At 56.1% G+C, this 13,774-nt stretch overlaps 1 protein-coding gene across 1 annotated transcript in view; it reads right to left on the reverse strand.

Moving 5' to 3' along the window:
* ADGRL1 (adhesion G protein-coupled receptor L1) overlaps window positions 1-13,774 on the reverse strand; it is a 44,812-nt gene that overhangs the window by 16,428 nt on the left and 14,610 nt on the right. The window contains exons 2-4 of the mRNA XM_045550779.1: window positions 12,716-12,880; window positions 9,527-9,740; window positions 4,393-4,502 (exon numbers count right to left, since the gene is read on the reverse strand). Coding sequence (XP_045406735.1) covers window positions 4,393-4,502; window positions 9,527-9,740; window positions 12,716-12,785 — 394 coding nt within the window. The 5' untranslated portion in view covers window positions 12,786-12,880. The remainder of the gene's footprint in view (window positions 1-4,392; window positions 4,503-9,526; window positions 9,741-12,715; window positions 12,881-13,774) is intronic.

The following is a 13,774-nucleotide window of genomic DNA, read 5'->3' on the forward strand; positions in this document are numbered from 1 at the left end:
TCCCAGGGCTGGGGACAACTGACATCCCTCCCCAGGGCCGGGCCCCCAGCTGGCCAGGAATGGGGGTTGGGGTTGGGGGGGGCGGGTCGGGGGACTGGTGCTCCGTGCTCCAAAACAGCTCTGGGCCTTGGAAACGCCAAACCAGAAGGAACTTAAGCCACCAGGAGCCCAAGAGATAGGAGAAATCTGCTCCCCAAAAGGAAAATAAAGGTGTCCCCTCCATCCCGCCTCCCTTGAACCAGAAACATGTTATAAAAGGTGCAGAGGCAGGAGGAAGAGAAAGAGAGAGAGAGAGAGAAAGAGAGAGAGAGAGACAGCTCACCCGGAGTCCCTCCCTCCCCACCCAACCTAGATGCTTACACACTTCTCCTGAAGGAGGCAAAAGAAGTATGAGAGAAGACCGGGTCCCCTGCAAGGGCAGGGACCCGGAAGGAGGGACAGGGAGAGAGAGGGAAGATAGGGAGTCAGAGAGAAAGGGGGCGGAAGGGGGGCAGGTAGAGAGAGAGAGAAATTCCTGCCAGAGCTCAGAGAGGAGCTTCCATGGATATCTGGAGGGTGCAGATGGCCGTGGCCGCACTAGGGCTGGCCCCACCGGGGAGGACACCCCGGGGTGGGGGACATCGACTGGACCAAGTGGGGGTTGGGGGGAGAAGAAGGGGCCGGGAGGGGAGGGTGGGTGACATAAGTATGGCACAGGTAGAACAAAGTGTGAGTTAGGGGTTAGCATTGGTAACAGTGCGTTTACCTTTCTGCTCCACTTCTACTTTAAGCATCGGAAGAGAGAGAGAAAACAAATTGAAAAAAAAAATGTGCAAGAAAAAAAGAGAAAAAAAAAAAGAGATTAAATTGCTTTCGTTTCTTTTCTGGCAACACGCCCCCTTTTTCCTCTCCTTCCTCGCTCCTAGTTTCCCCACAACCCCTTCCGTAGTAGCATCAGTTCGGCCCCCGCCCCCAAGTCCCTTTCTCTGGGGTAAAGTGGAGTGAGGGGGGTGCCAGGGAGACAGTGGGGGGAGGGGGCCACACAGAGGGAAGAGACAAAGAGAGACACCAGGTGGGGGGGGACAGGCAGGCATCGGACAGACCCCTCAGATGGGAGGAGAACCCTCGGTGCAGAGGGGCAGGGAGGGGGGAGCCCCAGCTGGGAGGTGGGCTCTGGCTGGGGGGGCACCAGGGAGTGGTGGGGTGAAGGAGCCACTCGGGTCCCCTCCCACCCTGCCTGCTGCCCTCCTGCTATAACCAGGGGCCCAAGGGGACGGGGTTCAGCATCTCCCAGGGCCTGGGCCCCCCAGCCGAGAGAACAGGCTGAGCCCCTTCCCCTGCGTGCTAGCCTCCCCAAGTCCAACTAAGCTCCCCCAAGCCCTCACAACCCAGAAGAAGCAAACACAGAGGGTGGCAGAGCCAGACACGGAACGACAGAAGGGCAGACAGGCGGATGCACCCAGGCCTCAGAGAGCACCAGGGCGGGGGAGACAGAGGCAGAGAGGTGGTGGGGCAGGGGACACAGACTGGGCGGGACAGCAGGTGGGGCACAGACATGCTCCCACACTCCCCCCACTGGGGGCAAGCCCGAGGCTCAGCTTTTCTGCTCAGCCCACCCAGGAGCCGGGAGTTCTGCACCTGCCTGGTGCCTGGCGGGCGGGCGGCACCTGGGGGAGGAAGGGGCGCGGTTAGGCTGTGCTCAGCTGCAAGGCAAATCCAGCGTTAGTTGGGCTTATCCAGTGTGGAGGGGTCCCCACACATCCAGTGCCCCCTCTCCACGGAAGCCCCTGCCACCCCTGACCCGCCCTCACCAGCACTGGGGTCACCCCAGCCTCTGAAGCCCTGGACCAGTCGGCTGCCCGGGCCACTCCCCTCCAGGCTCTGTGTCCCTGGCCCCTCAGGAACCTCTGGCCAGGGGCCGGCTCTCCTGGCCTGCCTCTGGTGGCCCCAGTGGGGAGCTCTGGCTCCCTTCCCAGTGCCTCACCCAGGGCCTGGCACTCAGGAGGTGCTCAGCGGATGTTTGGGGGACAAGTGAGTGCCCAGCCTCCCTGTGCTCTCAGCTACCTTCTGTCCTCCCTCATAACCCCAGCCCCTTTCCTCTGGAGGACCTGGAGGCAGCTAGGCCCCCTTGCTCTGCCCCAGACATCCACTGTGTGTGTGTGTGTGTGTGTGCGCGCGCGCACACACGTGTCCTGTCCCCACAAGGGCCAGCTCTCTCCCATCAGACTGGGGGCCGCCCATCCCCTGGGCTGTCTTGCCTCCATCCCCAGACCCCTCTCTACAGGTTGTGCCTCCTGGACCACACTTGGGGGCTCAGTTCCAGGGGGCCTCTCATCTCCCAGGCCCTCTAAGCTTTCTTCTGCTTCTTCTTCTTTGAGTGTCACCGACTTGCTTTGGACTCCACTTGGACCAGGGACTTTTGCCTGCCCTTAATCTGGCTTGCCTTGAGAGGAGTTGGGTCCATCATCCGTTGTTAGTTTTATTTTGATGACTGCAGCAGTAATAATAATTGGTGAGAGGCATTACGAGTAGTGGCAAAAAAGGCCACGCATGCCAAGTGTCCCGCGTTTGTGAGGTGCCAGGAACTGCACCAGGCGCTCGCAGCCAGTCTTTCCAAAACCCTGTCTATAGATGGGGAAAATGAGGCCCAGTTAAGTGAAGCCACAGGGCCATGGCCACATGGCTGGCAGAAGCAGGAAATGTTTCCCTCACACCTATGGCTCCGGGCACACGTGAGTTTTACCCACATTGTCCCTACTCTTCGCAGCATCCCTGGGATGGCTTTTGATCTCTCCCCACCCAGATGCATACACAGGCTCAGCTGGCTAAGAGAGCATCCGTACCATTACTGAGCACTTCCTGAACCAGGCATGGGTCTGGGCGCCGGGGGGGGGGGGGGGGGGGGTGAAGATGGAGACTCTGCCCTTGGGGACTTGGCATTCAGCACTCAAAACTCTGCCACTGGGAGCGGACTCTGTGGCCGGCCCTGGGGCGAGCACTTCTCATGTGTCCTCTCATGAACTCATGCCTCCTTCTGCCGCTGCCCAGAGAAATTAAGTCACTAGCTCAAGAGTTCAGAGCCAGAAAATTCAAGAGCCCAGCTGAGCCTCAAACCTAGGCCCATCTGACTTGCCCTCTACGCTAAGCTCACTGCTTCCCGCCCACCTTCCCTGCTGCCCCAGCCCCGGGGGCGGGCAGTGTCCCCAGTGCTGTGGGGAGGCTTCAAGGAGCAGATGGGCGTCCCCCTCAGGTGGTAGCTGAAGGCCTCAGGCACTGAAAGGAAAGGGCAAGAAGTAAAAGAAGAAAATTATGGAAGCACATAAGGAATCCTGTTTCCCCCAGCATCATCGAGTCACCTGCAAGGAGAAATCAAAGGTTGGGGGGGAAGAAGGCGGCAGGAGGGGAGAGTTACAGGGTCTCCTGGTCCCCTGCCCCTGCCCGCCACACTCAGACACCCTGGTGGCCCTGCCTCCTCCCCCCTCTTCCCGGAGGCCCTACCTCCAGGTTGGCTACATGGAGCCTGGTAGGGGAGGAAAGGGAAGGGTGATGGGGAGGAGAGTGGGAAGAAAGAGGGCAGGAAAGAAGGGCAATGTTAAGGGCAGGTGCTGAGGAGGAGAGACCCTGTCTTTGTCTGCTCCCCCTTACCAGGTGTAAGATGGCCAGGCTTCTGGCTCCCCATATCACATTCCTCAGGCTTCCTGGAGGCCAGCCTCCATCCAAGATGGCGGCATTTCCTCCATAGACAGGAAGTGCTATCATGGTAATGGGCAAACCAACTGGGAGATATGAATCTACTGAAAATGGCCCCAGCCCTTCACACCAGATCTGCCACCAGGCCTCAGAGGGTGGTCTGTGTCTCTATGGGTGTAAAGTCCAGCTTCCGCAACTGAGAAGAGCAGGAGTGGAGGCTTGTGGGGAGTGAGGACGATGAGAGGAAGGAGAGGGAATTGAGAGAGGTGGGGATGGTGGTGAGTCAGAGGGAAGAGAAAGTACCTGTGGGGGCTCAGGAAGGGAAGGATGTGAACAGAGGAAGGAGGCAGAGGAATGAGAAGGGCAGCAAGGCCAAGGGTAAAGAGAGATTAAGCGTGCCAAGCAGAGCACAAGAGCATGGTCTGGAAGTACGTAAATGAGCAGGGGCACGTGAAGCAGTGAGGTGAGTGGGCCGGGGAACCAGAGCTGGAGAAGGTGCCCTCATGGAAGGGGCAGAGGCTGTGAGGCAGGGGAGCAGGCACCAAGTGTGGACCAGGGTGTCTGGGAGAAGGAACACGTGAGGGAGAGGGCAGGCCCAGCTGTCCCCCTGTGCCCAGGCCCAGTGCATGTGTGCACATATGTGGTGGTGGGTCAAGGTGTCTCCTCCTCGCTTGCTCCATAGGGGGAAGGGCCCACGTCTGCACAAAGAACAAAATGACTCACTGTAGGGGACACAGTCGTACTGCACCTCCAGGTACTTGTAGGTCCCAGGACAGGGGTCAGGAAAGGCATCAGAGCCAGCAACCACCACACACTGTGTGCGATTGTTACACCTGCAGAAGAGAGACAGGTCGCTGGGAAAGACAGACCTACACCCAGAGGGCCTCCAGGGTCAGGAGGGGAACAGACACCCCCAAATTGGGAAGGTGCCGGGGAGCTGGAAACTAAGCCCAGAGGCCATGCGTGGGTATCGTTTTCTGTTTCCTGCCTGCTTTCTCCTTCTCACCAGACAGGGTTCTTCTACTTTCAGCCCTGGCACAGCGCTCGGGGCTGGGATGAAGGCGTCACCCCACAGGCAGTGCTTTCCTGGCCACTCTTTGTCACTCTCAATCTATCTGAGTGATGCTGATGCTATTACATTGTTGGTATTTTTTTAAAAAAATTGACTTTAAAGCTCCTGCACTGTCCACTGAAGAGGAATATAAGTGAAGCCACACACAGGAAGCAGTGTCTTTGCAAAAACACTCTCAAGGAAATGCTCACAGGGTCCAGCCGTGTCCACATCAGACCATCTCGTGGACATGTCCCACTGTCTGGACAGTGCTGTGAGGATTTGCAGCCAGAGCAGCGGCGAGAGAGTCTTTATGGGAAAGCCATTCTCCATTCCTGAGAGACAACTCCTCTATCAACTTTCCAGGGGTCTGACTAGCACGTAAAGGGGGACCAATTTAACAACAAAGAGATGCGTCGCATCTGCTGTGTGTCCCTGCAGTCAGGGTCCTCCTTCCTTGGAGCAGGCTAAGTCTAGGTCAGGCAGGACGGGGGCGTGCAGGAAGTAGTGCCCCAATGGGTATGGGGCCGAGGGGGTCCTCATGTCTCCCTTTCAGTACTGCCCGTAACCAGTGAGTGCTAAACACTGACATAGAAACTCAAGAAATGGCCAAGGATGTAGCAGGGAGGGAGAGATAAAGAAGTGGGCGGAGAGCGGGGAACAGGGCATGGGAGGGTCTGTCCATACCGATCGGTCCCAACCCCTTCTTTAAATATAGAACACCGGCCTCAAAAGGTTAAACAGTTACCATCTGCCCCAGCAATTCCACTCTTCGGTACGCATAATAAACAGTCCCCCCTTTTCTGAGATTTCATTTTCTGCAGTTTCAGTTACCCAAAGTCAACCTCAGTCTGAAAATATTAAATGGAAAATTCCAGAAATAAACAATTCATAAGTTTTAAATTGCGTGGCATCCTGAGTAGCATGATGAGATCTCATGCTGTCCGGGACATGTCCATGCTGTAACCGCTACGGTCACTGCCAGTTGTCTCCATTATTAGATCTGTCACAGTATTGCAGTGCCTGTATTGAAGTAACCCTTATTTTACTTATTAATACTTTACCAATAATAACTTAAGTATCAGGTTTTTTGTTTTCATTGTTTTTTTTTTTTCCTTGAGAAAAGGTCTTGCTCTGTCACCCCAGCTAGAGTGCAGTAGCGTCATCATAGCTCACTGCAACCTCCAACTCCTGGGCTCAAGTGATCCTCCTGCCTCAGCCTCCCAAATAGCTGGGACTACAGGTGCGCGCCAGTTAGCCTGGCTCATTTTTCTATTTTTTGTAGAGACAGGGTCTTGCTGTTCCCCAGGCTGCTCTCAAACTCCTGGACTCAAGTGATCTTCCCACCTTGGACTCCCAAAGTGCTAGGATTACAGGTGTGAGCCACCACACCTGGCCTAATTATCAGTTGCTGTTAATCTCCTGCTGTGCTTAGTTTACAAATTAAACTGTATCCTAGGTAGGTATGCATAGGAAAAAACATAGTATATACAAGGTTCCATGCCATCTGTGGTTTCAGGCATCCACAAGGGCTGTGGTCCCCAACCCCAGGGCTGCAGACTGGTGGTACCAGTCTGAGGCCTGTTAGGAACTGGGCTGCAGAGCAGGAGGTGAGCGGCAGGGGAGTAAACGAAGCTTCATCTGTATTTACAGCTGCTCCCGTTGCTCACATCACTGCCTGAGCTCTGCCTCCTGTCAGATAAGCAGGGACATTAGATTCTCATAGGAGCACAAACCCTGGTGTAAACTGCGCATGCCAGGGATCTAGGTTGCGCCTCCTTATGAGAATCTAATGCCTGATGATGTGAGGTGGAGCTGAGGCCGTGATGCTAGTGCTGGGGAGCAGCTGCAAATGTAATAAATTTAATGCCACTTGAATCATCCTGAAACCAGCCCCTCCCTCCCCCGCCGCCATCCATGGAAAAACTGTCTTCCCTGAAACCAGCCCCTGGTGCCAAAAAGGTTGGGGACTGCTGCACTAGCGGTCTTGGAACGTTTCCCCAGTGGATAAGGGAGGGACAGCTGTACCCAAAAGAACGTAAAGCAGGTGTTCAAGCAAATCCTTGTACGCGCATGTCCACAGCAGCACTATTCACAATCACCAAAAAGTGGAGATAACCCAAATGTCCACCAACGAATAAATGGATAAACAAAATGTGGCATATCCATACAATATATTATAATATTATTCAGTCATCAAAAGGAATGAAGCACCGATACACACCACACACGACAACATGAATGAACCTTGAAAACATGATGCTGAGTGAAAGAAGTCAGATACAAAAGGCCACGCGGTGTGTGACTCCATTTATATGAAATGCCCAGAACAGGCAGATCCAGAGACGGAAAGCAGGTCAGCGGCTGCCAGGGGCTGGGGTTAGGGGGAAAAGGGGAATGGCTGCTAATGGGTATGGGGTTTCCTTTTGGGGTGATGGAATGTGCTAGAAGTAGGTAGAAGTGATGGTTGCACAACATTGTCAAAGTGCTCAATACAACTGAATTGTTTATTTTTTAGAGACAGGGTTTTGCTCTGTCACCCAGACTGGAGTGCAGTGGCTCTATCATAGCTCACTGCAGCCTCCAACTCCTGAGCTCAAGTGATCCTCCTGCTTCAGCTTCCCTAGTAGCTAAGAGTATAGGCACGCACCACCATGCCTGGCTAATATTTTAAATTTTCTGTAGAGATGGGGTCCCACTATGTTGCCCAGGCTGGTCTTGAACTCCTGGCCTCAAGCGATCTTACCACCTCCACCTCCAAAAGTGCTGGGATTACAGGCATGAGCCACAGTGCCTAGCTGAATTGTTCACTTTAAAATAGCTAATTTTAGTCCATTAAAAATAAATTGCACTATCCTGTCAATTTAAAATAAATAAGTGAATGAATAAATACTTATTTGTTTACTTGGCACCTGAATAAAAAAAAACTTCCTGGGGCTTCCAGCTGGAGACTCCGTAGCCCCGCCTCCCCTGCAGCCGGAAGTGCACGTGACCTAGCTCTGGCCAATGAGGTGGGAGTGGGCGTGGCATATGCCTTTAAAGGGCTGAGCTTAGGCAGGCGCGAGACAGAGAAGCTGGTGCTAGCGTGGAGGGTTATTCTCGACTATGATCTAGTTTAGGTGGATGTGTTTATTCTGGGGTATCCTACCAGAGTGGCTTAGCTACAACCTTAACTAATACAAAGAGCCTCCAGGTTTTGATGGTGGAGTGTGGGGGGGGGGACTGGGGACTCGGCAGAGGAAGCAGGACTGAGACCCCTCCACACAAGTCAGTCCTTCCGGATGTGGCCCCAGGAACTACACGGCTCAGTGTTCCCCATGCGCAGTGGAACTGGGCCAGATGCCTTAGTAGGTGCTGGAGAGATGTGGAGAATAGCACAGCCCCCAGAGCTGGTGGCAAATGAATGAAGTCAGCAGGGAGCATTTGGGGAGGCAGGAGGAAGGGCACAGTCTAAGCAAAGGCTGGGAGGCTGGACTGGAAATGCCCAGGCAGGGGTGTCACGAGATAGCAAGGCGCGCAGAGGGCCAGGATTGCTGGAAGAGGATGGAAGTTTGAGAGAGAAATGGTGGGAAGGAGGAGATGAGGCGGCTCCAGCCCAGCCTGCCTGTCTCAGCCACATGACCACACCCATCCCCTGCCCCTGCCTCTCCTGAGGCTGGCAGTGATCCCCCTCCCCCTTCTGCAGTGACATTCTGGGCTGGCCCAGCCCACCTTCCCCTTTGCCATTGTATGCTCTGGGTCCTGGAGTGGACGAACCCTGCGCTCTGACATTTGGCAGACATCCTGTAGGTGCCTGCTTTGTACCTACCTGCCTGTGGACAAAACTCCCTGTCCTTCGGGGAAGGGGGGCTGACTGCCCAGTGAGGGAAGACACAAAATAGACACAATAAAGAGGCAAAATAGGCCGGGCGCGGTGGCTCACGCCTGTAATCCTAGCTCTGGGAGGCCGAGGCGGGTGGATCGCTCGAGGTCAGGAGTTCGAGACCAGCCTGAGCAAGAGTGAGACCCCGTCTCTACTAAAAATAGAAAGAAATTATCTGGCCAACTAAAAATATATATATACAAAAAAATTAGCCGGGCATGGTGGCTCATGCCTGTAGTCCCAGCTACTCGGGAGGCTGAGGCAGTAGGATCGCTTAAGCCCAGGAGTCTGAGGTTGCTGTGAGCTAGGCTGATGCCACGGCACTCACTCTAGCCCGGGCAACAAAGTGAGACTCTGTCTCAAAAAAAAAAAAAAAAAAAAAAGAGGCAAAATATCAGAAATATGGATGGAAGGCGGGGTTAGGAGAGAGAGAAAGCAGGAAAGGGGGTTCGGAAATGGGGAGCTACAGTCGTGGTCAGGAAGGGAGGGACGGGACCTGATTCAGGTGTTCACAGGTGCCCACTGGCTGACATGGGGAGGGCAGTAGCAGGTAAGAAGGGGGCAAGGCCAACAGGCAGGAGGTTACTACAGCAGCCCCGGGGCGAGGTGGCCAGGGAAGCAGGGGGTCATAGTCTGGGTGTAATTTGGAGGGAAGGTCGATTGGCTCTAGGTGCACTGGCTGTGGGTGACAGAGGTTGCTGCAGCTCCGCACATGCGGTCAGCCTGGGATACGCCACCACATCCGCATGCACTCCCGGTCACCCACACCCACACACCTGCTCCCAGACAGACACTTAAACACACTCAGACACATTCACACACAAGCAAGACCCGTGTCACAAAAAAATAAATCAAGAAGACTAAAGGTGAACGGGGTGCGCCAGCCGGGAGACCAGGGCTGGAAAGTGAACGCCTATTCAGAAACCCTCCTGACGCCTACTCACCTCTGCGACATGATCTTGAAGGCGTCCGGCAGGTAGCACTGCACATTCTCCATCTGGAAAGGGTCAGCATCGCAAATCTTGTCGTCCGTGCGCCCGTAGTTGGCGTTCTCCACCATGATGACATCGCTGCCCGGGCACCGCAGCTCAATGGGGTAGCCTTCGCACGCCAGCTCCCGGCGCATCAGCCCGAACGGAAGCCCAGCCCGGCTCAGGCCTGTGAGAGAATGGGGGTGGCTGTGGTGTCACACTTAGAGGAGCCCAGACCAAGAAGGGAAGACCCCACTTGCTGGCCTCAGAGGAGGTACCACCTCTAAAGCTGGCGATGGGAACCTCAATTTATTCAGCTGTACAATGGGCTTCTCAGTGTGCCTACCTGTGCAGTAAAGACGTTAATCTGGCCCAAAGAGAGTCTGGCCTTTGCTCTCAGTTCCCAGGAAGTGACGTCTAAGCCCCTGGACTGTCCTTCCTGATAAAAGCATCTATTTTCCACATTGGACAGTCCACAGTTAAACTGTGTCCCTCCACAAATTCATACGCTGAAGTTGTCAGTCTGGTACCTGAGAATGTGACCTTATTTGAAAATAGGATCATTACAGAAGTCATCAAATTAAAACGTGGCCATTAGGGTGAGCTCCGATCCAACATGACTGGGGGCCTTATAAAAAGGGAAAATTTGGACAGGGAGATGGACAGAGGTGAGATGACGTGGCAACATAGGGAGAAGACAGCCACACTCGAGCCAAGGAGCGAGGCCTCTGACGGCACCAACCGTGCTGACAACCTTGACCCCAGGCTGCAGGTCTCTGGAATTATGAGACAATGCATTTCTGCTGTGTAAGCCGCACAGTCCGTGGAACTTTGTCACAGCAGCCCTAGCAAACGAGCACACTAACAATGTGACTTAGGGTGGGAGTTTTGGGTCATGTGGTATCAGCTGATCTCTGGAGGGGCTGGAGCTTTAGGTCAACCGTGTTGACATGAACAGGCTCCAATAAGGACCCTGGACACTGAGGCTCAGGGCAGCCCCCCTGGCTGGCATGACACCATGTGTGTTGTCATACATCGCTGCTAGAAGGGTTAAGGCCGTCCACTGCTCCACTGGCTGGGCAGCGGGCAACTGGAAGCTCTGCGCATGGAACTTTCCTGAACGCTGCCCCATGCCCTCTTCCCTTGGCTGACTATAATCTGTATCCTGTTGCTGTGGCAACCTGCAACCATGAGCATAACATCTTCCACTGAGTTCTGTGTCCTTCTAGTGTGTCGTCAAACTTGAGTGTAGTCTGGGGGAACCCTGAACTTGCGGTTGGTGTCAAAAGTGAGGGTGGCCTGGGAGACTACCCTAACGTCACACCACCCCGTACAAGGAGCAGAGAAAGTACAGGAATGCACTGAGGTTTCTAGATTGGCTTTGCCACTTCCCAGCTGCCGGGGCAGGCACGGTTTAGCCTGGGGACCCACAGCATCACCTGGTTCAGAATGCAGACTCTAGGCCAGAAGCCTTTCGGGCTACTTGCCCACCAGGTGATTCTGATGCACACTCAAGTTTGGACAGCCCCTGCCGTAGCTTCCTCAAGCCCATATAGAAAATGGGCATCTACAGCCCAGCATAGTACCACACAGATTCTATGCCCTAGAAAATGCTCTTGAAGGATGGGGCCCTGCACAAGGGGGGTTCCTCAGTGAGGGGCTTCCCGATTATTATCTGGGAAACCTCCTGTGACAATGAAGGGCCATGCCCTGGGCAGGCCCAGTGAGCCACGTCGTTCCCTGTCAGCCATCATCCTATGCCACACGGGGACTGAGAGCTCGGCCTTGGGAGCCAGACAGCCGGCTGGGGTTGGAATGCCAGCTCGGCCACTCCCGGGTGTACCCTCATCCAAGTCACTGACTGTCTCTGTGCCTCTGTCCCTCCCCTGAGGGGCAGTGAGAACAATTCTCATCTCACTGGGCCGTTGCAATGGATCCAGGGCGTTAATGTGTATAAGCCGTACTCGGTGAGATGGTATGAATGCTAATTACTGTTATTATGAATATTATTAAGACGGTTAGTCTTTGCACAACAGCAGCGGCTTGGCAAGCTCTACGCCAGCCAGGGCAGCACCTCCCAGGACACTGGTCCCAGCTAGGCCTTGCAGGATGGTGGCGGGAAGTAGGGGTGCAGAGAGGGGCCCGAGGCTCTGATGTGGGGACCGTGGCTTGTAGGTGCTTGCGGGGTTTCACGGGGGCACTTTCACACCATGGCAGCACAGCCAGGCGTGTTCAGAGATCTGGTCCTTCCGATGCCGACTGGATACCCAAAGGCATGGCAGCGAGGCCCCTGGGGTATTTGGGGTGAGTTGAGTCCCAGCGGGTGGAAAGTTTTACATGTGTTCCTCTAGCACCATCTGCCTCCTCGTCTAATTTTAGCTTTCCCAGGCCTAGGAGGGAGGGCTGGGGGTGGAGGGCTGGCTCAGACGGGTCTGGGGGAGGAAGCAGCCCTTCCCGGCCCAGCTGGGGCTATAGGGCAGGACCCGGATGGGCAGAGAACACGGCGCCAGGGGAGTGAGGCTTCCAGCCGACTGGATCAGTGCCAAGTCCCCAGGGCACAGCTGAACAATGTCTCTTCCACCTTTGGGGCTGGTACTGGGTCCACCACCAGTACCCTTCACACTGGCATGGCAGGGAGGGCAGAGGGCACAGCCCGGGTCGAGGGGCACTTCTCTCTTCCTCTCTCACCCTGCCCTTGTCCCCACCTGGGCCCGCCATGAGGACAGTGAGTAATCGGTGAGGGTGGGCGGGCAGGCTTGGGGCACTAATTGTGGCGTGTGCAGGATCCCAGGGCCGGCAGAGGGCCGAGCCGGGTAATTAGTTGTTTTTAAATAAACGTCAGCGGGCATGGTTTAATTAAGCCTTCTTCCCAGCGAGAGCCTCGAGATGTAATCACAGTGAGAGAGAGACACACACACGGAAGAGCTCACCAGGAAGGCCTGTCCTGGTCCCAGGGGCCACAGTGGGATGGTCCCTGGTGCCCTGGCCTGGCTGACTCGTTCGGGGTGAGGGGATGGTCCAAGGACACTTTGGTGGCATTAGGGGCCGCACAGAGTCTTCCTCCAGCCTGGTCCAGCCTCAGTCTGGGGTGTGGTTCTTTACCAGGTGGTCGGCAGGGATTTCTACATTTTATCTCCCCTCTCCGGCCCCAGCAGCACCTACCTTGTGTGGCCGAGGTGACCAGGATGGCAGTGACACACAGACTCCAGAGCACTGCGGCCAGGCGGGCCATGGCAGCGGCCGAGGGTGCGTCCAGGACTCTCAGTGGCCTGTGGGGGTGGCCTCGCCCCGCATCACCTGGTGGGCACCACGGCCTGGCCCACCAGCCTGGGGGAAGGTGGGGAGAGTGAGCGGGGTGCGGGGGTGACTGCACCACCCCCCCCCCCGTCCTCCCGCTGCTGGCCAAGGGCTCCATCCCATAGCCCACGGGGTTGGCATTCAACTGACAGGGCCACCCCACCCTCCAGGGCCCATAGCTCACACTGCACCCCCTTCCCATACCCCGGCAAACAGACCCACCCATCTGGGGCACCTCGGACCAAACGGGCTTCTACCTTTTCCCCGCTGGAAATTCCTAGAAGATCCTCTTGTTTGGGGGGCAGCTCACTGGGGTATCCCAGGAAAGCCCTTGACCCTCCCGAAGCCTCTTGTCCATCCCTGACCCCTGACCCCCCCCCACCTCTCCTGCCCGGCACCCTCGCCTATGAGCCAGGAGGAAGGTAGCTGACGTCCTCCTGGGTGGGGGACCCAGGTGTGCTGGCCCCAACTCGTAGCCTCCCTGTCTTGGGCAGGAATCCAAGACCCAGACCAAGCCCCCTGCTTCCTGTCGCCTGCGTTCTGATAGCTAATTAGAATCCAGCTGGCTGGCGCCACAGATCAGGAGCCAGGGATGCCTGAGTCCCCCTCTTTCCCCTACGGGGGACCCTCGGGGTAAGCTGGAGACAGGCAGGCGGTGCGGGAGGGGGGATGCTGTCCTCCCTCGGGGAGCAGGGGGAGAGGGAGGAGGGGCGGGGGCTCTGTGCCCTCCGCTGCCCTCCTCCCCGCCCCTGCCCGGTCCGTCCCCAGGCACAGCGGCTCTGCAGGCACAGAGCTCGGTTCTGACACGTTCCTTCCTCCCTCCCGGCTGCTCCTTCTCACCTCTCTCGCTGCCTCAGTCTCCCCAGATCCACTCAAGGTCACACACCCAGATAGATGTCCACCCTCAGCTCTTTCCTTTAACTA

The sequence above is a fragment of the Lemur catta genome, chromosome 1 (genome assembly GCF_020740605.2).
Source record: "Lemur catta isolate mLemCat1 chromosome 1, mLemCat1.pri, whole genome shotgun sequence".
Taxonomy (NCBI): Eukaryota; Metazoa; Chordata; class Mammalia; order Primates; family Lemuridae; genus Lemur; species Lemur catta.